Source organism: Panonychus citri, unplaced genomic scaffold (genome assembly GCF_014898815.1).
Source record: "Panonychus citri isolate SS breed McGregor unplaced genomic scaffold, ASM1489881v1 Contig00094, whole genome shotgun sequence".
In the NCBI taxonomy this organism is placed as follows: Eukaryota; Metazoa; Arthropoda; class Arachnida; order Trombidiformes; family Tetranychidae; genus Panonychus; species Panonychus citri.
In genome coordinates, this window is record NW_026515499.1 from 270,727 (window position 1) to 291,523 (window position 20,797).

General features: G+C 32.5%; 3 protein-coding genes across 4 annotated transcripts; 1 reads left to right on the top strand and 2 right to left on the bottom strand.

Annotated features, from left to right (window-relative positions):
• Positions 1-946: 946 nt before the first annotated feature.
• Positions 947-3,561, top strand: LOC128387813 (E3 ubiquitin-protein ligase Topors-like). The gene is made up of 5 exons (XM_053347088.1): positions 947-1,055; positions 1,167-1,970; positions 2,108-2,788; positions 2,969-3,294; positions 3,472-3,561. Exons 1-5 carry the CDS (start codon positions 947-949, stop codon positions 3,559-3,561), a joined length of 2,010 nt encoding a protein of 669 aa, XP_053203063.1.
• A 456-nt stretch (positions 3,562-4,017) lies between these two features.
• Positions 4,018-5,485, bottom strand: LOC128387873 (transmembrane protein 50A-like). The gene is made up of 4 exons (XM_053347153.1): positions 5,230-5,485; positions 4,973-5,082; positions 4,664-4,885; positions 4,018-4,573 (listed from the first exon to the last, which is right to left on the bottom strand). Exons 1-4 carry the CDS (start codon positions 5,326-5,328, stop codon positions 4,528-4,530), a joined length of 477 nt encoding a protein of 158 aa, XP_053203128.1. The 5' UTR covers positions 5,329-5,485; the 3' UTR covers positions 4,018-4,527.
• Positions 5,486-5,676: 191 nt separating this feature from the next.
• On the bottom strand, positions 5,677-20,698 carry LOC128387859 (CD109 antigen-like). Of its 2 annotated transcripts, XM_053347135.1 has the most exons (13): positions 20,465-20,698; positions 19,704-20,182; positions 19,402-19,515; positions 17,782-17,866; positions 17,451-17,565; positions 15,792-16,910; positions 15,529-15,688; positions 10,110-10,130; positions 9,481-9,935; positions 9,278-9,406; positions 7,503-9,161; positions 7,277-7,382; positions 5,677-6,726 (listed from the first exon to the last, which is right to left on the bottom strand). In XM_053347135.1, the coding sequence occupies exons 1-13, from the start codon at positions 20,551-20,553 to the stop codon at positions 6,512-6,514; spliced, it is 4,746 nt and encodes a 1,581-aa protein (XP_053203110.1). In that variant the 5' UTR covers positions 20,554-20,698; the 3' UTR covers positions 5,677-6,511. The 2 variants fall into 2 exon arrangements, with proteins under 2 accessions (XP_053203110.1, XP_053203111.1); XM_053347136.1 differs by lacking the exon at positions 10,110-10,130.
• Between the last annotated feature and the right edge of the window lie 99 nt (positions 20,699-20,797).

Sequence of the window (20,797 nt, forward strand, 5' to 3'; positions counted from 1 at the left end):
TCTTTCCATTTTTCTTTTCTCTCATCTTCTTCTTTGTGCTTCTCTTGTTCTCTTCTTCGTTTTGGAACATTTTATGTATTCTTTTCTCTTAAACTCACCAGCCAATTGTTTATGGTAATTTTCAAATTCTCTTTATCACCAATAGTTCTCTTTCTAATCAGTTACCTGATTTTTTTTTCTCATTAGTTTGCTTTTTTCTTCTTCTTTTTCATAACTGTTTGTGTGTGTCTGTCTGTGTCTCTATCTTTCCCTTGTTCGCTTTTTCTCTCTTTCTCTTGAGTCTGTTTAAGTGAACATTTATTACGTTGTTTGTTTTTTTTTCTGTAGTCTTGTTTTCTTTTTATCACATCATGTATAATATATTTTGTATTCTGTGTGTACTATATCCGCCCTTGTTGTTGCAGAAAAATGGCTTCACTCATTGAGTGTGTGTTCTCAATTGTATATGAAATTTTTTCTCTTTTTCCTTTGCCTTCCAATTGCGAAGTAAAAGCTTTTCCTTTTTTTGCCTGTCGCTTTTTTCCTTTTTTTCTTCTCTTCAAGTTAATCAGTTTTATCTCCTTTAAATATAATAGTTATTGCCAATTCGACTGACTCTTGGTCTTGGCTTTTGGTCTTTCTGTTTTTCTTTCTCTATTCTGCTTTCTCTTTTTGCTTCTATTTCTCTTTCTATTTCTCTCTTCTTCTCTTTTGCTAATTCGTCTTTCTTATTCTTTTTTTTCTCTATTATTCTTTTCTTTCTTTCTTTCTCTCTTTTAGATTCTTCGCCTTTGAAATTGGCTTTCTTATCTTGGTTTTAAAAAGTCCAGTTCTCTCTTACTGTTGGGATTTTTTTTCTATTAACTTGTATTGGTCTTTGTTCCTCATTCTTGTGATCGTTGAGTCGGTTTTTTTTTTGGTGCGTTTATAATAAATACTCTATATTTGACTCGAATTCAGGCCTACCATGGCTGAAACTGGGAGAAAGAAACGTCTCCCTGAATTAGGACGTCGTGGGTTTTTATCTAAAGCCCGAGAAGCCAAGGAAGGGTCACCCTTAAAACAAAGCCCAGGAGGTAATTGATTTGATCCAGTGGTTGCATCATTTTTTTCTCCTTCCTTTTCCTCCTATTTCATTTTATTTTACTTACCCCTTTTTCCTTTTTTTTCCCTGTGTGATCACTTAGGCTCTCCTAAACGACCAAACTCCCCTGAACCAAATTGCTCAATTTGTTTAGGAGGTATTGAGGATCAGTCTTTTGCTAACAAATGTTTCCACAGTTTTTGTAAAACTTGTCTCTTTGAATGGTCTAAGGTCAAACCAGAATGTCCAGTTTGTCGGCAAGGTTTCGACTCAATTATCTTCAATGTAAAAGCCATGGATGATTATGAAGAGTATAACATACCTAGACCCATTTCTCCAAGATCATTGTGGTCAGTTGATGCATTTATTACAGATGGTCGATGGGCAGAATCCCGTGAAATAAGTAGTTTCAATATTCTTCGTCATCGTGTTATCCATCTTCAAGATATGTTTGAGCGAAGTCGTACCCGTGAGCAAACCAGCCGAGGTCCTAGAAGATTATCCTTAATTTACTCAAGTGATCTATTTAATAACACTAACAGTAGCACTGCTACCAATTCAATCAATGTCACTAACAATAGCAACACTGAAAGAACTCCTCCTCGGGCTCATGAATCATCAAGAAATTCTGCTTTTCCTTTTGATTTTACTTCTTACCTTAGGAGTTTGGATTCTGTTCACCGGCGACCTCCAACTGCTGGTACCTGTGACCATCGTCGTTATATTTATGATAATGATCTTTGGGTTCAACCAATTACTGGGCGTTTAGCTCGAGAATGTTCAGCAACATTTTATCGAAATAATCCAGCGGTAACTCATCGTTTACTTCCATTCCTTAATCGTGAACTGGTCGCCATTTTAAGAACTGACTCAGATTCTAGCCACGCAGCTGAAGCTCTTTACTCTCGTATCAAAAAGCCATCTTTGAACATGATATACCGAGTATTAGATTTCGTCAAGTGATTGAACCATTCACTCGAGACAGAACTCACCATTTTCTTCATGAATTATATTATTTTGCCAAATCTCCATATACAATTGAAGATTATAATGTCCACGCTATTTACGTGCCCAAATCTCACGTTAAACAGTTGAAACTTGAACAACCTCCTTTTCGTCCTTTACTAGTTTTTGGTCAACAGGAACCAGAAGCTGGTGATTCAACCGATGACTCTGTGATTGAAGTTGTTGACTCTGAACAAGAACAAAGTTCCAGAAGAGATAAAAATAGAATGCAATATTTAGCATCATCATCATCATCATCGTCATCATCAATAACAGTCGCAACCAATACCAATACAGCAAATCCATCAGTAACTCAAGCAACTAGTGAAACAACCAATCCAGGCTACGATGAAAAAGAGACCCGTAAAGCCAATAAACAAGTTCAAAAAGTTTCAAAAGAAATGGTCTCTCATGCGAATCAGGAGACACCATTAACCTCAAATTTATCTCAAAACATTAATGTGATTGAAGATTTTGACAATCCTCGACCAGGTCCAAGTGGTTTATGTAGAAATAATGATTTTAAAACTTCTAATCCAAAGTTAAAGGTAGACGATGATGGATCTGATACCGAGATTGATGTAGGTACCAATGAGAAACCTTTGGGTAAACAAAGGTACGATAGTGATTCATGTGATTCAGATGATTCGATAAAAGTAGTTGGTTTTAAGAAGCCAATTCGTGAAAGGACACCAGAGATTATCAATATATCAAGTTGCGGTGAATCAGCTGATGAAAAATATAAATCAGATAGTGATGATGACGATGAAGATGAAGGACCACTAAAAAAGAGATTAAAGATAATTAAGGTACTACCAATGATACGACCATTATCACATCGGTTAAAAATGGAAATGAGTAAAAGTCGAAATACAATTGGTGAAGATGACAAAATTACAGACAGTGAAGGATCAGAAAATGAGAAAGAAAAAGCTAATAAAAAGAAGCAAAAGAAAAGACGACGAACCAAATCAAGTCATTCGAAAAGGCGAAAAGATTCAAGTTGCTCTTCTCGTCCAGTCGATATTGAAGGTAACACAACGGTAACTGATTCGTCAAGTAGCAGTAGCGAAGATGAATCACCCGAATTTGGTCGAAGGGGACACGAATCATATAAATTTCTCCGACGAATACCAAGTGTAATTGTTAGACCTCCAACACTAAAACACATCAATAGTGCTAATCAATTACGTTTCGCTCAAACCAATAATCCAAATTGTTTCCATGTTAGTAGCAGTACCATTGCAAATTATCCACTCAACACCTTAAACATAGCCGGTAATTCAAATAACGGAAGTACCAATAACAACAATTCAACAACAACAACATCAACATCAACATCAACAACAACAACAACAACTGCTAATGGTGGAGTCATTGCAACACTTTGCTCATCAATTAAGAGGAAATTTGATGAATCTTCTGATCCCGAATCAAATGACGATGATGCTAATAACGAAGGATTTAAAGATTTACTAAAGGCCTTTGTTTGATTCTAATAAATTAGTCATATATGTATAATTGAGCAGCAATTAATTATTTTTTATTGACTTATAAATGAGAGAGTCAAACAAAACACCAACACAAACATCCTAATTCCTGTAATCCTAATTGTCTCGACAAAAATGATAAAACAAAAACACTATTCCGATGAAGCATATAAAGAAACAAACAATCAACACAATTAAATTAATTTACAAAGAGAGAGAGAGAGAGAGATTACAAAGTGATAAAGTTCATACATTCATCAAATTTCATCTTAATTGTATTTCTCTCTCTCTCACTCACTCGACATTTTTTGATCTTCTCATCAAGTTTTGTAAATTCATCGATTATGCATTTGTTTTAATTCACTGTATCATCTGGATGAAGAAAATTAAATCCAATTAACTGTAAACAATTTTCTTAATCCTATTTGGATAATTAACAAAAGAATAGCTGAAAATTAATTATGGTTATTATTTGGATGAATTTAATTGGTGAAAGAAAAATTTAATGAGCGTTTATGTTACAATTGTTTATCTTTAGGTTTTACTTGATTTATTTTCCAGTCATTTGAATTTCCAATTGATTGTGATCTCTTTTGTTTTTATTGATTCAATTTAATCAACAAGGAGATTTAAATTGTATGTATTGATGATGAAGCGATTGAGATTTTCAGTTTCTATTTGGATTTACAATAACTGGACGATGGATTTAGTGATGATCCGTGAAAAAGGAATGGTAAATTGGTTTAATTACTTACACATAGATCTGAATCATCTCAAAGATGTTCAATTGGTTTGCCTTTGGGTCAAAAATACCAACTGATTTGAATATAGTTTATATAAAGGCGATGGAAAAATTGACTTTCAACTTGTCGATGCATGTTGATTAGGTGGTGTATTTGTGTGTTTGTATATTTTGACCGGAATTAGCATAGTAAGTTAGATGTTTTTTACTTGATTCAGCTTGACATTTTAATTTAGATAATCCTCTGTACGACCAAACTTGAAGATTAAAGATCTATAAGAAAAAAGATGAATCAGTTAAAAGGGTAAGTAAATTGTGAAGAAAAAGGAGATTCGGTAAACAATTGGAGATTTTGACACTTACCCGGCAAATATCAGGACATTTTGAAGGAATAAACCGATACCAGGGTAGATTACACGCTTATTGGGGATTACATATGCAGCGAATAAGATCCATGTAGCAGCGATAATCGGAGTAAAACCAAGAACAAATCCGATAAACAGCCAGACTCGAGCAGCTCTTTGACCAAGGAATCCAGTGTTATATGTTTCTCCTCTAACTTGACCATTAGAAACAGCATTGATCCTGAAATCGTAATAAAACAAAATGCAATTAGATTGTAACATGAATAAGATAAGAAGAGATAATATTTAAGAAATTAGAAAGACTTACATGAATAGAGAAATAGTAGCAAATATACCACAAAGGTGATAAGCATTGTTAAAATCTTCTGAAGAAAAGTAAGAATTGATATCAATGATAATCCACCAGCCAGTGAAGAACTGAACAAAAAGAATTATTTAAAAAAGAGAATAGAACAAAAAGAAATTAGGATAACCATGACGACGAAGTTTAGTAAATAGACGAATAGAAAATAGTTGATTAACATAGAAAATCAATAGATAATTAGTAGTAAATTAAATTGTTACCAATACTCCAGCGACTATGGATGAAACCGCATTCCTTTTCTCACTAAGGTCCAACCATTCGGGTGTATTAATTTGAAAATTATCTAAACAACCAGACATTTTAGAGCACAATTTATATCGATCACTTGCCCAAGATTAGAGAGATCAGTTGATTATAATTTTAATCACTAAGAATAAATAAAAAATTCCCAATGAAAGATAATAAAAAAAATTCCACTTTCACCTGAAATTTTTTTCTAATCAATGAAATGAAAACAAACCCGAATAATAGAAACTTAAACTTCCACCAGATGGAGAAACTGTTGCGTAAAAAAGGAAAATCAATGAGTCATAACGCGGGAAGTTTAAATTTTTTCTTCAATTTTTCTACTTAACTAAACATTTCCATCGGAACTTGTAATTGACACGAAGGAGAGTAAATTGATTACGAATTAATTATTGAATAAATTTTTTTCTCTTTAAGAACATTTGATTTTTATTATTAAATAACATGCTTATTTTAAACCAAGTCGTTTGTTGTTTTTAGATAATAATAATAATACAAAAAAAACATTCAGATTGGTAATTGATGAGGTGATGATGATGATGATGTTGGGGTTGATTGGTTGACACGATCGTTAATTGTGACAGTTGATCAGGATAATACGATTGCTTGGATTGACGATGAGTAGAAAAGGAAAGTTATATGTTCAGAAAAAAAAGGAAAAGTTAATAAACAAAAAAATACGACGGCAACATTGGTGACGATGATAATGATGATGATGATGGTGACATTAGTGATGATAGAGGGAGAAGGAGAGACAGAGTGGGAAATAAGGAAGTGGAAATTGGAATTGGCTGGTGAGAGAGAGAGAGAGAGAGAGAGAGAGAGAGAGAGAAGTAAAAAAAGCGAGATCTTTGGCTTCATCCATGGTTAATAATGACGGAAACAGGACCCATGGTTGAATTAGTTTGCCAGGCACATAATTTGTCTTGAGTTTTCACCATGAAAAACATTGTGACGATTTGATTGAATTGATAAAGTAATTAAATTGATTTCCAATCAAAGAGAAATGAAGAAGATTGTCTTTTTTGTTGGAGGAGGAGGATGAGAAGGAGGAATTGATCATTTTGGTTTTGAGTTTTCAATCACAAAAAAAAAGAAAAGTAGAATTGATATTAGAGCGAAAGAGCTTCCGGTGTTTAGAAATTAGTTTACCAATTAAACTTATAAATATAATTAAGGTGAAGAGAAGAGCAGGAAAAAAAAGAAATTCATGGCGAACAATCAAAAATTGATCCTTTAAGTTACTGATAGAAAATGATTAAAGTTAATCAGTCGATTTGTGAAAAATAACATTATCAGTGACAAGAACATAATTTCAAGGTTAATCTTGTTTCTTAATCCTTCGGCTCCACTGAATATCGGACAATATGGACATTGATACGATCCACAAACATGACATATACTTAATCGGTAAAGGTCATAAGTACTGACCATCAGCTCTTCGTAACGTTCTGGATGAGAAAAAAGTAGAAGAAAAAAAGATTAACCAATTAACTGATATTCAAAATTACAAAGTCAAAGTAAATTGATAATCTGATGATTATGAACATGAAAAAAAGGTAATAAATTGATAATTAACAACAAATCAATAATTCTTGTAATAAATTGTTGATAAATAATCACAGGTAAAAAGGTGTAACCAATTAAAAGAACAGGTTTAGTTACGAGTTAGTTAAATTTACTATTTGAGTGATTAAATAAGTTTATCGTGTAAAAAAGGATTCCCTTGATTAACATAAGTCATAAATCATAATTGTAAGAAGATTATTAAACATTCACACAGTAATAATTGCCTCCTAATTGTTATTAATCATGATTAGGTGTTAAGGTAACATTATAACCTCAAAAGGGCGATGTCCAAACGCGAGCAAAAAAAAGGCTTGGTCAGTGTGGACAAATTCAAATGACCGTCGTGTCGGTGTTGATTGAGAGCTAGAAAAATCATCTCTCTCCCAATCAATTAGAAATTTTAATCATTGTTAAAGTAACAATTTAATTTACCTGGTGCATAGTAATCATATACTCTTGCAGGTATAAATCGGGACATGTTAGCAACTGGATACCAACGTTGAGCAGTGAAAGTAACACAGACTGGATTAGAGTCCAACTAGATTATGATAATAAATTGAAATGGAAAAATAAGTTTATATTAATTGATTGGTAAATTATTTGATTAATGATTGTTTTTGTTTTGAAAGGGAAAAGCCAAATCATATTAATCACTTACATAATCAAAGTAGAAAAGAGCCTTTCTCTCAGAGTATTTGGCTTCTTTTAAATTTCTCACTTTTCCTGATTTAACATAAGCATCAAGATCTTGCTGTTGAATCATGTAACCGGTGGGAATGGTCAAGTCTAGAACGGCCATTCCTGATGATGAACTTTCCTCAGATAATATCCACTGAGAACATGCTCGATAGGAGATGTGTGAATTGTTTCGTCCAAAGCTACGTAGTTTTACATCTAATTGAAAAGCTCTGATTGGAGGTGGAATTTGAAATTGTGGCCAATCAACATTATATTGAACGTCAAGTTGAATAATCGCTAAACCAGAGCCTGATGCTCGGATGATTACTGGACCATAAGCTCGAGGTATGTCAAATGATTGAAGTCGAGCAAGATTTTTACTATTAATCTCAATTCGTTCACTAAAATCGGGTGATGATGGAGCTTCAATGGTAACTTCAATATCGGTTATATCTCGAATTCTCGATTGAATTGAATATTCAACCAACGCTTGTAAAGCTATAATACTGTCCTGAGTTGAAGCCCATCCACCATTGTAAAGACGATTAGTGTTGAGCCATTCAACAATTTCTCGTTGAATGACAGCGGTTTTAATTATATGAGTTAATAAACCATAAGCTGTAGTCTCAATATTTAAGGAATCATATTCATGGGGAAGTCTGGGTAACAGGTAAGGTCGATTATTTTCAATCGTTGTTTTCGGTGCCGGTAAAGGATATTTACTCCAATATCTCATTCCACTGACTTCTCTCATTCGATTGTCAAGTTCATTGAATGCCGATTCAGCTTCAGGAGAGTTTACCAAGTTAAGAGCATAAGTAACAATGGACAGTTCATAAGGATCTTCGAGTGTTTTAACAACGGCAAGCATTTTCTCTAAATACTGAGTGGCCACATGTTTAGCATTCGATATAAGTGGACTAAGGTGACCACTTATACCTCGTAATTGAGCCAATGAGATAAGTACATGAGCAGTTAAAGATATGTTACGATAACGAATAGAATCCATGGGAATTTTGGACGAAGAATTCATCTTTCTGTCATAAGAGTGTAATGCCGTCTCATAAAAAGCACCTTCGGAGGTTTGATGGGTTAGAAGCCATTGGGTTGCTTTTTCGATTATTTTTCGATCAATGTACAAGTAACTCTCCCATTCTTGGAATGTAGCTTTGTGAAATATTCGTACACAGAAAGCGGTCAACCAAACGCTTGGTTTATCGTCAAAACGGAAAGCTCGAAATGAACCATCTTCATTTTGATAACTTAACTGCCGTTGATATTGAATGTTAAGGTAACGGAAAGCTTGCTTCTCAAGTTCGGTACTTTTTTGACCTGTTAACCGAAGGTAAAGTAAAGTGTACATGTTGGCCGCAAAGTTGTACATATTTTGCTCTGCACACCCATAAGGTTTACGAAGTAAATTTTCAGTGGTCAATGGCATTGAAGGGAAAACTGGTCCAACTACATCACCGACAATTGAAACTGTTGCTTTGGTTGATCCGTAAATATAACGACGATCATTTCTCAAGGGTATAATCGGAGTATCTGTTAAATTGGTATCAAGGTATTTAATTAATTGAGCTCCTTGAGAAAGATCCAAAACTGCAGCGGTGTGTAAATGCTGGGGGATTCCATCAGACTGTATAAGTAGAAAGAGAGAAAGTTAAATCAAGTTTAATCAGTGAAATGTTTTCACACGGATAATCAAAGGTATTTGAAGCTCCATAAAATGAACAATTAAAGTTAATCACTTACTTCAACTTTAATAACTTTTTGAACTGTCGATTTGGCAACTTGGGTTTTAGCGATTATGGTGACAGTGATATTACCTAATCGTTGAGAAACAATTGGAATGTAAACTGTGGTAGCTTTTTGAGGTCGAACCTAAATCAGGAAGAAGAGAGAAAATTAAAGTTCCAATTTCAGTATAAATCGATGAGTAGAAATAAGATTCTTACAAATACTAAATGCTGATGTTCCCCTGATGAGATTCTTGGTGCATATGAAGATACGAAACCAAAGGCTTCGACATGGACGAATTTATAATCTTTCGATTTACCAAGGATGACCAATACTTCAATCGGTGATTCCATGTAGTTGAAAATACTGACTCGAATACCGATTTGTTCACCAATGGTACAAAGAGAAGGCATCTCGACATTCATAAAAAATGGCCGAGTACTTGAATATTCAATTGTTTTCTGGTGAAGTCCGAATCCTTGTGAATTACTGATTCCAAAAGCAGTGACCAACCATTTAGCTGGTGTTTGAGGCACTGGAACATTGAAAGTATAATAACCATGAGATCCAATGTTAATATCCTTCCAAAGCCAAGAATTTTCATAAATTCTTAAAAGTCGATTATTTCTATTGATTCGGAACTGTGTTAATCCATAATGATCTTCAACTGGACCTAATTGTAATCAGAGTAATAACAAAATTATTATTATTAGTATCATTTTAATCATAATCAGTAAATTATTTCCGATTTTGTTTAATACAGGAAATTCAAATGTTCATATCGATTTGTTAGTTGATTGAATCAATATTTATTTCAGATCGATTTGAACTGAAATGATTAACTCACTACGGCAGTTAATAGTTATCCCTTTAATTAATCACAATTAAGGTAAGCATGTAAAGAGAGACAGATAAAAGAAAGGGAAAGAATTAAATATCAATTGGAAAGATGAGTATTAAATGTTACATGAGACGTTAGTTAATGACAATTAAAAGGTTAATTCATCATTAAGATGAGATAGATTTTTAAATGTAAATCAATATACATAAAATGATTAGTATAATTATAAAAGATCACAGTAAATGATAATAGTGTAAAGGTAATGATAATTAAAAATAGTTAGTAAGTAATATCATATGATCAGATTTAATGATAATATTCAAGTTATTATCAAGATATTAATATTATTGCAATTTAAACTTGACGTTTGTGTCTCTACAATTACAATCAGCAACAATTTACAACATCGTGATTGAAAGCCAATGATTGCTCATTTTCATAATAAAATCATGAATCAAGCATAATAATAAAATGTTGATAATCAATTCAAGTTAAATTATTTCATAACATAATTAAATATAATAGCGATAGAGCAGAGAGAGAGAGAGAGAGAGAGAGAGAGAGAGAGAGAGTAACAATTAACATCCAACGGTAAGTTCATAGCAAAGATGAAAATCAATGTAAACATAACAATGAATAAGATGTAGGCTTAAAAATAACTTGAAAGATGCTCATTAAAAGACAATGATAATGATGATGATGAGGAAGATAAAACAAAGATGAGGAAGAAAGATGATGAGGATGATGATGATGGAGGAGGAAAATTGAGACAGGGTGGGTTAGAAAGTTAGTCATTGATGCAAATCTAATGATACCTTTTTTTTGTTGATTATCTGATGGTTACAATGAACAATTAATATAACAATGACGATTAAACAACAATTAACACAAACAATAACATCCTCTGGATAGTAAAGATAATGTAAGTAAATTGTTGAATGAATCAACGAGGAAAAAAATCGACAGGTTTTGAATTGAATAGTTAATAAATTGCTACTAATAAGGCAACCGCAAGATTTAATCAAGATAATCAACTATCTCATTGCGATCAATGATTTTTGTGTTTTTTTTCTTGATTTATTTCTTCATGGGAAAAGATTAATTAAACGGAAAAATGAAAAGTTCAGAGATTGCATATGATAAACCCTAAAAGGTTATAAATCAACAATGTAAAAGATAATTGTGATATCGTTTTGTTATTATTTGATTGCTTTTCGACTCAAGATAAAGGCTTTCAATTGTTGGTTAGCATTTGTCGGTGGTCTAAACCATGAAAGTTCAATGTTGAAAAAGAAAAGCAAATCAGGTAACATGAAATTGAAATAGAATTAAACTTTTACGGACTTAATCAGCTTCTTATAATGAACGGATAGGAGAAAACATGAATAGTCTATCGTTTTATATTCTGTTGTTTTCCCTCTCCTTTTAGGAAGATATCTTTCTCTCTCTCTCACACAATCAGAGTATCACGAAATAATGTGTAAGAAAAGGAAGACAAGAGGAGAGAGAGAGAGAAGATAAAATGATGAGGATGAAAAAGAAGTAAAAACTAAAGATGGTAAAGTGAATAAAAAGAGAATATTCTTAATCGCAAATTAAAATTGTTCTTAAGTGTAAGTTGACCAGTGAAAGGAGATGATGATGATGATGATGATGATGATGGAGAAAAGGTAGAAAGAGAAAATAGTAAGATGTGTTAGAAAGCAGGTGAAAAGAAACAAGTTTCTTATGTATGAAGATGGCGATGATGAGGATGATGATGGCCGTTACTTTGGTAAGAGAGGCCAGCCCAGAATTCTTGATTGACCGAGAAATAGTTTATTACAAATAGGAAACATAATAATGTTGTATTACTGTTGAAAAGATGCTCTTACAGTGAATCAAATGCACGCACTTACAGTACAATTAGTGTATTATCATTAGAGGATAAGAAAAAAAAAGAGATGATTAAAATATAAACAATTTACAATCAACAGCCAAGTTGTTTGTATTTTGTTTGAAAAAAACAGATTGAAACAATTACCATCATTACCATGAATTGAATAATGATAACAATATGATCAGATTCAATTGGAAATTGATTTGACCTGATTTCAATCGAGTTGATTTATAAAACTGATTGTTTACAATCTTTAGTCTACATTTAACTAATTTGATTAATTACAATACAATTTAACTTGATTAACTGCAAAATCAATGATTGTTTGTTGTTTCTGTTTCTCTTGTTAATGGTTAGGTAACAATGTAACTAAATTGTTTGGAAAATTATTGTAACAATCAAATAATCAATTTAAATAATAATCATGGTAAGAAACAACAACAACAATTTAACTTTCAATCTGTCTATTAATTTGTTTAAAATTAAAAGGATAAATTGTATATTTTGGCTAACGAGTAATCGTTAACAATTACAATCGGTTTGCTGATTGTTATTTTAACCAATTTTCATGTGATTTATGAGGAAACATAAATTTCACCATTGAAATTTGTTTATATCCTATTATCATGGGAGATTTTGTTAGTGATTCCCTGTAAGATATGAGGTGGAGGAAGAGGCTAAGGGTGGGCAGGAAAAACATAAATAACATCATATGGAAGAAGTTGCTACTTTTTCATCTTACTGTTGATTACGAGCATTAAGATGATAGGTAAACATTTCTTGTAATAACAATAATTGAAGTAGCTTTTTAGTGACTGTCAAGATTGAGAATTGATGAAAAATTTATCCTCAACTTTCATCCTGACAGGGGGATGAGTTTTCTTGTAAATTGTTTTGATGAAAAGATTAAAAATTAAAGATAATCTTGTGATCTTTTTCACTCTATTCGGTTTAACTTCACGAATTCGTTTCATCTAATGATATTGACATTGAATTTGAATTTGCATTTGCATAGTTGAAAATGTAAATTGCATAGCAATTCATGTTAATTATTTTCTAAAGAGGAAGAGAAATTATTTAAAGAAAATATTAAATGAGTAGAGAGATGAGAGAGAGAGAGAGAGAGAGAGATAGAGAAAAAGATAAAAGAAAACTTTTTGGTATTTATAAGATTTACAGAGTGACAAAAGAAATTGGACTTTTCTCCATCCTCATCCTCTCATCTTCATCATGGGTGCTTAATATCCAACTCCTACTCTCCCATCTTTCTCTCTATTTTGTTTCTCTCTCACTCTCTGACAGTTTCTTGCTTCTTTCCATATAAGAATAAACTTTTAGAACAAATTGTTTTTACTTTTCAAAGAATCGAGAGTTGTTCAAAATCTAGTCAAGAGATACAATTGGAGTTTTATCAACCTACAGCGATAAGTTATAATGATGATAATGATAATGATGATGAAAATGAAGATGATGATGATGATCAAGCAAAGTGGTGGTTATTACGATGGAGAAGTTTTTTTCTGGTCAATTTAAGTTTGGGCGAGGAGATTGAATTAGATCAAGTTTAGATAGGAAAGGTTTACGGGCGTCAAGTTAATTGTTGATAATTTTAGAATAAGAATATATTTTTTTCGCTATCAATTGAAAGAGAAACATTCAGATGGGAGGAGAGATTTGCTTTCATTATCAATTTAAGTGGGAGCTTTGAGCAACTATGTAATTTGTAAGGTGTATGACAAAAGTATAAATTGATACCTGGTGATTGTGAAAATGAGATCATGAATAATGCACATCTCATTTAAAAATCAATTCCAACTTGGAATTAATAATAATTTTGCTTCGCTATTTATAAAAAACAGGTAAACTTTACCATTTGATTGGTTCAAGTTTAAGGTTAACTAATAATGGTTTTCAATGATTTGCAATTTATGGTGAAAAAATAACAACATTTGATAACTAGAATTTGTAAACAATTCGAAAACTCTTGCAAATGGAGGATTAAAAAGTAAAGAAACATTTTCATGATGATATTGAGTTTGATATGTGAAACATCATTGGCTTTTCTTTGAGATGATGATGATGACTTTGTTGATTTATGTGAGATAATAATCATTAGCAGTGTAAAAAAAAGATTTCGTATTAAGTGAGGAGGGTAAACCTAAAAACAGATGATCTTCAATGATGGTTTTCTTGAAATGATGATTACAAGCACTTGGAACGAGACTTTGGTTAGAGAGAGAGAGAGAGAGAGAGAGAGAGAGAGAGAGAGAGAGAGAGAGATGAGATGAGATAAACATGAAAGATTGTTGATTTGCATGATTGAGCTAACAGATTGAAAATTGAACTTAAGATCAAAGCAAAAATAAAAAAGATCAAGATGAAGATGCAAAGAAGGAGCAAAACTAATTCAAGAAAGAGATAATAGTAAATATGAAAAGTACGACTACAAAAATCTAGCAAACACACAAATACAGATGATGATGATGATGATGATAAGTTACTCAAAGGAAGTATGCATTTGTTTGTGTGGGAGTTATTAGTATAATTATTGTAATGGAGAGAGAGAGAGAGAGAGAGTCAATGTTAATGTGACTTCGTTCATAAATGATAACAATGTGAATCTATCTCATTAAATCGTATTCAATTCTCGTCTATGAATAAGTTTTAAGGAGATAATGACATGTACACATTACATGCAAGAAAAAAATGATGAAAGAAGATGCTAACATTGAAAGTAATTGGTCAATTGAAGGAAACAGATTTAGTTGATGTTTGAAAGACAAATGATAATAGAAGAAATAAAAATATTAATGTTTGATGGAGCATAATAATAATCATTAAATGATTTGGTTTGTATGTGAAAAAAAGTAAGGTAAGGTAACCTTGCTATTGCTTAATCAGCTTTTTGATGACAGATTATGATGATGATGATGATGATGGTGATGGTGACAGAGAAAAAAGAAGAGAGAAGAGGAGGAGGATGAAAGGTGAAAACTTTATCCGGTCATCTTTTCTATGTATACAATATGTCAAATAGTTTTCGATGATGTTTTCATAGCTATTAATATTTTACTCTAGTCATTGACAAAATTGAATCAACCAATAAGCTTAAGAACACGATAAACCACAAATAATATATCACAACAATAGATTGTTATTAGATAACAACAAAGGTTTGTTTTCTTCCGTTACGCTCTGATACAATTGACTTTTCCCATTGTCTATGGGTAACAATTAGATTAAATTAACGTTTTCCTCCAAAAAGATTAGAAAATCAGCTTTAAGCCATAATAGTAACACGGAGGAAATCATCATCATCATCATTATCATTGAGACTTAGTGATTAGTAATACAAGTGACCATAGAAATAGAAACAAAAAAGTGAATAAAAAACTTAACGATATCGATACTTTTATAGTAACTTAGACTATAAATCAATAAGTGTTAAAAGTGATAAGTATTTACGATAGTTACTAATTGATATTAATTGTTGCATAGATTTTTATGATTAATGATAATCAACATGGTATTTAGGTTGAAACTTACATCCATTTTCATCTGTTCCGTCGAAACATTTATTGGATCCATCACATTTATGAGAATCACGGTAACATCCCTCACCGCTGAGGCATTGATACTCTCCAGGACCACAGGTTTCCGGTCGTTTGGTTATATTTGCATCAGTGAACACAATTAATCCCGCATACTAAAGGTCAAAAATATGAGGTCGATGTTGATATGTGTAAGTATTTAAGGAAGTGGAACAAAGTTGAAAGATGCTGAAAGTATTGGAAAGGTTAAATTCTTACCTCGAAAGTTCTGTTTGAATCAATTCCAATGGTCGGTGATGGAAAATGAATAAATTTATCAACTGATCCTTCACGAGAAACCCAAACATGGGTCAAACTGCTATTTGTTTGATGGTCAAAGGTTGACATTTTTCGCAACACATCCGCGTGATTAATTTGATTACCAGCGTCAAGAGTGTTGACATCTTTGTCTGTAGCAGCGATTCCAACATAAGTTCCGGGTTGACCATAGACTACAACTTCCACCGTATCACCGGATTTATCTTTCTGATTGTTTAAACTTATGGTGAAATTATTTCTTGATATTCCGTTGACAGAGAAAGTTAAAGCATCAGAAATTACTTCACCTCCTCGGGCAATATTGTAAATAACGATGGTCGATGATGGAGCCATTTCAGGGGATAAGGTCACTGAGAATGTTTTAATATTTGTTGGCATTTCTTCACGTCCAGTGGTTAATATTATTCCTTTGGACACAATAGCATAAGAGAAACGGTCAACAAAATAATTTGATCTCACATGGAAAATAATATATTCTCCCACTTTAGGTTCTGAAGTGCTGGTTGAAACTTGAACTAGACGATTGGTTGGTGCGTATGATGAATAAAAATCAAGTGATGCACGAGCTGAATCTTTATTATCTGAGTCCATATAAAAAGCTTCAATTCGACATCGATGAATTGTCTCCAGGCTACGTGAACCTTTCAATTCAAGTTTAGGATCAAATGAGATCTCCCATATACCTCGATATTGGGTTGACATTGAATAGGTTCGAGTTGTTGTATAGAAAAGACTTTGTTGATTAAAAAATTTAATTGTCACGTTAATTTTTTCCTGAATCTCTCGAGATTCTAGTAATGGTGAACCGTCTTGGTAAGAGACGGCAAGATAAGTTTTAACCGGCATTTGAGGCTTGAAAACTTGGGGACTTGATCCTAAAAATGAGAGTTTAATTTTTGATCCAAATATGTATGCTCTTGAATACCCTCGGTGGATTAGATTAAGGAAATATTCACCCACAGAAGCATGAACAGTTACTTTGGCACCGTCAAGAGAGTTACCACCAATCATTTGTGATAATTGGGACATTTTAAATCGAAACTCGTGGTAACCCTCGAACTGTTTGGTGAATATGGAAGATAAAGAAAAGATTTACAGAAAAAAAACGTCAGATGTGCTTAAAACGACAGTGATGATAAGAGGGAGAGAGGATGAGTAAAGTCAAATTTGAGAGAGAGAGAGAGAGAGAGAGATAGTGAGAGAGAAGATAAATATTGTTATGGAGCAGGACCATTAGGCGTGAGTGGAGAGTGAGAAAAGGAAAACGATCATTGATGGATAAGCGTTCAGGAAAAAGGCGTAGGGAAAATATCAGGATGATAACAAAGAGATGTGAAGAGAGAGCTAAAAAGTAAGAGATGATGGAAGATAAAAGAGAGAGAGATGTCTAATACCGCGAAAAATAGTGAGAGCTTTGAATTTTATTGAAAGCTAGTGGAGTGAAAGATTGAGAAAGCAAATGAGTAAAGTGAAACGGAAGATGAGAAGAGAAATTGTAAGAGAGAGAGAGAGAGAGAGAGAGAGAGAGAGAGAGAGAGAGAGAGAGAGAGAGATTACCAATGGAGGGAAAAGAGAGTAATCATTTTTTATTTAACTTACATATTTAATTGACTCCTCGATTCCAGGAAGCTTGGGTCCTGATCCTGGACCTCGAGATTGATCAACAGTTACCAGGATTGTTAAATTACCCGTTACCGGTACACCGCTTGTGAAACTAGAACACAAGATTAAGATGAAAGAGAAATCGAAGCAAAAAAAAATATTTTAGATCAAAATGAAACTTATATCAAACAAAATATAACAGTTGTAAAATAACAATGAAAAACAACAATAAAACACAATAATTGATATTGTAAAGGTAGTGATGGGTGGCGATCATTAATGAATTATTATCATAAAGGTCAGTTACGTAGTCAAATTTGAAACTTACTTTGCCATAACCGATCCATAAATGTACTCATCGGTGCTCAGGAAAAACGCAGGCATCGATACGTTCACCTCGAAACGTGTCTGATCTGAAATGGTACAAAAAGACACAAAGAGAGATTAAGACAAAAGATTTTCATTAACAATTAAAACTTCCATTGAGGACAATTATTAAATTCTAATTGTATTATTAACCATTGAAAAATCACCATTATCATTGATCATAATGGTGATACTGTATTTGTGTTTAAATGTGACATTTTTTTGAAAATTATCCTTTAGAGTGTATAGTTAATTAAAAATTTTAATCCTTAACAATTTGTAATTAAAATATTAATAACTTTTTAGGCTTCGAAATTTTAATAAACAATTGATGATCACTCAGAGAAAATGATTAAATGAATTAATTTGGTGAAAAAAATGGATCCTGAGTAAACAATGTAATTGGAATTCAATTGTATTAATAGACTAATTGTTGGGAATAGAGGTTAAAGTAATTAAAAGAAAATATTGGAATGATATTTGTATTTAATCTTAATCATCAACTAAATTTGTTTTGATTTAATCAATCAAGAGGAAAGGTAACTAGTTAACTGTTAAATTGTTTTAGATTTTGTTGAAATATTTTGGAAACAATTAGTTGATCAAGTAGAAACTACAAATAGTTTACAATTAATAGATTGTTTCTCTTCAAATTTTTGGCAACTGTAAATGATTTAATTTCATCGTTGATTGATTTTCAATATCATTGGGGTTGTTTTTATCATTATCTTTACGATAATCATGGTCTATGTTGTGTACCTTATATACAACTATTGACAAAAAGTTCTCTGTTGGAATTAACAATTGATCAGTGAGGATAATCGTTATCATCAGGCGAACATAATCTCAAATGTTATAATAAAGTAACAGTTGAATGAGGTAAAGTTTTCCATATGTAAGGATTAGTGAGAAAATTATATGATAGTTTTGTCACATAATAATAAAGTGTAAAGGTAATTAAAACTATGCTAATATGAAAGTGGAGGTGGTAGAAAAAGATAAATGATAGAAGATGATTAGAGGGCGAAAAAAATTGATTTATGAAGCGTGAGGTAAAAATATTTGTAAAATAGTGTAAATATTAGATGAAAACTTAGATTAGGTGAAGATTGACTTTAATCATTAATTTGAAGGATTAGCAAGAGATAATAATTTGTTTTTCTAAGGAGGACACTTTCATGTCGAAACAAATTATCAAAGATTTGTTGTTGTTCTCCCTCAACAGTTGACAAGCTGAGAATGAGAAAGATAATGACAGTTAAAGGAAGAGAGAGAGAGAGAGAGAGAGAGAGAGAGAGAGAGAGAGAGAGAGATCAAACTTGGGGGTGGTGAAATTTGTAAGAAAACGAGGAGGTGAAGTATATGAATATGAAGATGTGAGTCAATTCATCGTGAATGAATTTAAATGAATCCATAGGAAAAACATGGAGAAAAAAGAAGCCAGGTAAAAGTTGAATAAGCCATTCGAAGGGAAGAAATGTCTCTGTTGATTGTTCCTTTAAAACTTTGTATCTTCTCACTTTTTTTTTCTATTCTCTAATGAAGCTTTTTTACCTATTAGATGGTGGAAAAGTTTACTTACAATATTCTTCGACAAGAAATTGCTTCGTCTCTTCTTGTCCCTGTGCAACAACCTTTATAGACCAGTTACCATAGATCGGTTGCATTGACAACGGATGCTCTAGACTAACAGCTCCTAGAGAAAGTATTGATAACAAGGGAAGAGAGAGAAAAAAAAAGAATTTGAGTAAAAAAAAAGAAACAAAAATATTGATTCATCAAGAGAATAACAAAAGGGAGCTGTAACTTATTATTCCAGGTAAATGATGAGAGGGAGAGAGGAATGAGGATATTGGAAAAAGAGTAGAATAGAAATTTACAAACCTTGGTTACTTTGCCGTGAAAGCCATCGTTTGACAATATTTCCATTTGGATCTATCATGTAAACATCAACGGCATCGGAAAAGGTTTTCAAATCGGTTGTGATTGGTACAAAACGGAACTTAACAGTTTGACCTTGCATGTAAATGGGCTTGTCAGTTGTTATAAAAATAGTCATAGATCGCTGATAGAAGGTTAGATTTCTTTCCTCCAGGAAAGCTGTTCCCTCCAAAACACCTTTGATATTACCCTCAACACGAAGCTTAAACTGTCCATCAGAATTTATTTTCACTGGAATACGAAGTAATAATTCCTCTGGTATACCCGATGAACAATCATCCTGAGTGGAGTCTAATTCAACCCCATCCTTAAGAATTGAAGCTCGTACAGTGACAAGTGAATTGGTTGTTTCATAAACAGTGGCGATCACTTTGTAAACTTGGCCTGGTCTTATTATGCTTGAAGCTAAAACAAAATAAGTTCTGTTGGACAAAACAGAAGGGGAAAAAGGAGAGAGAGAGAAAAAAAAGAAAAGAGAACAAAATTAACAAAGAGAATATTATAAGAAGCGAAAAGTTTACACACAAGACACCATAAAGAAGAAGAAAAGAGAGAGGAAGAAAGAAAGAGAATAAGGAAGATAATATGAAAAAGAAAGAGTAAAAAGTAAGGGTAAGTATGATGACAGTGGGTAAAAAAAAGGTAAGATGAAAGAGAGAAAAAACCAGAGAAAGAAAAAAAATGAGAGAGAGAGAAACACTTACGTTGGACCAGGTTCAGTTGATTCAACAGGTAATCCATTGGTAAACACCACAATCAGTGTAATCCAGACAAAATTAACGAATAAATTCATAACCACATGAATAAATTGTTTCAACTTTAAAAATTAGAAGCGAAAATTAAACAAAATTAAGAGATAACATAATAAATCAAGTTAACTGAAGGAAAAGTTTCTCCACTTTGACTTGATCCTCTTTCTCTGTTCGTCTCTACCTGAATGTCCCCACCTTTGGATCTTTCATCTTATATAAATTTCTACTCTCCAGTCGCCATCTGGTGGAATAGAATAACAAAATTTTCAATTTTTATTCTTTTCT

Excerpts from the sequence above, each read along its gene's own strand:
- LOC128387873 (XM_053347153.1), bottom strand. The coding sequence starts at position 5,328 with ATGTCTGGTTGTTTAGATAATTTTCAAATTAATACACCCGAATGGTTG. Across the intron at positions 5,083-5,229 it reads CCATAGTCGCTGGAGTATTG|TTCTTCACTGGCTGGTGGAT; the intron begins GTAACAATTTAA and ends CTTTTTGTTCAG. Across the intron at positions 4,886-4,972 it reads GCTACTATTTCTCTATTCAT|GATCAATGCTGTTTCTAATG; the intron begins GTAAGTCTTTCT and ends TTACGATTTCAG.
- LOC128387813 (XM_053347088.1), top strand. The coding sequence starts at position 947 with ATGGCTGAAACTGGGAGAAAGAAACGTCTCCCTGAATTAGGACGTCGT. Across the intron at positions 1,971-2,107 it reads AGCTGAAGCTCTTTACTCTC|ATTATAATGTCCACGCTATT; the intron begins GTATCAAAAAGC and ends ATACAATTGAAG. Across the intron at positions 3,295-3,471 it reads ATAATCCAAATTGTTTCCAT|AGGAAATTTGATGAATCTTC; the intron begins GTTAGTAGCAGT and ends TCATCAATTAAG.
- LOC128387859 (XM_053347135.1), bottom strand. The coding sequence starts at position 20,553 with ATGAATTTATTCGTTAATTTTGTCTGGATTACACTGATTGTGGTGTTT. Across the intron at positions 19,516-19,703 it reads TTCACGGCAAAGTAACCAAG|GAGCTGTTAGTCTAGAGCAT; the intron begins GTTTGTAAATTT and ends TACTTTCTCTAG. Across the intron at positions 10,131-15,528 it reads CGGAACAGATGAAAATGGAT|GGATAACTATTAACTGCCGT; the intron begins GTAAGTTTCAAC and ends GATTAATTAAAG.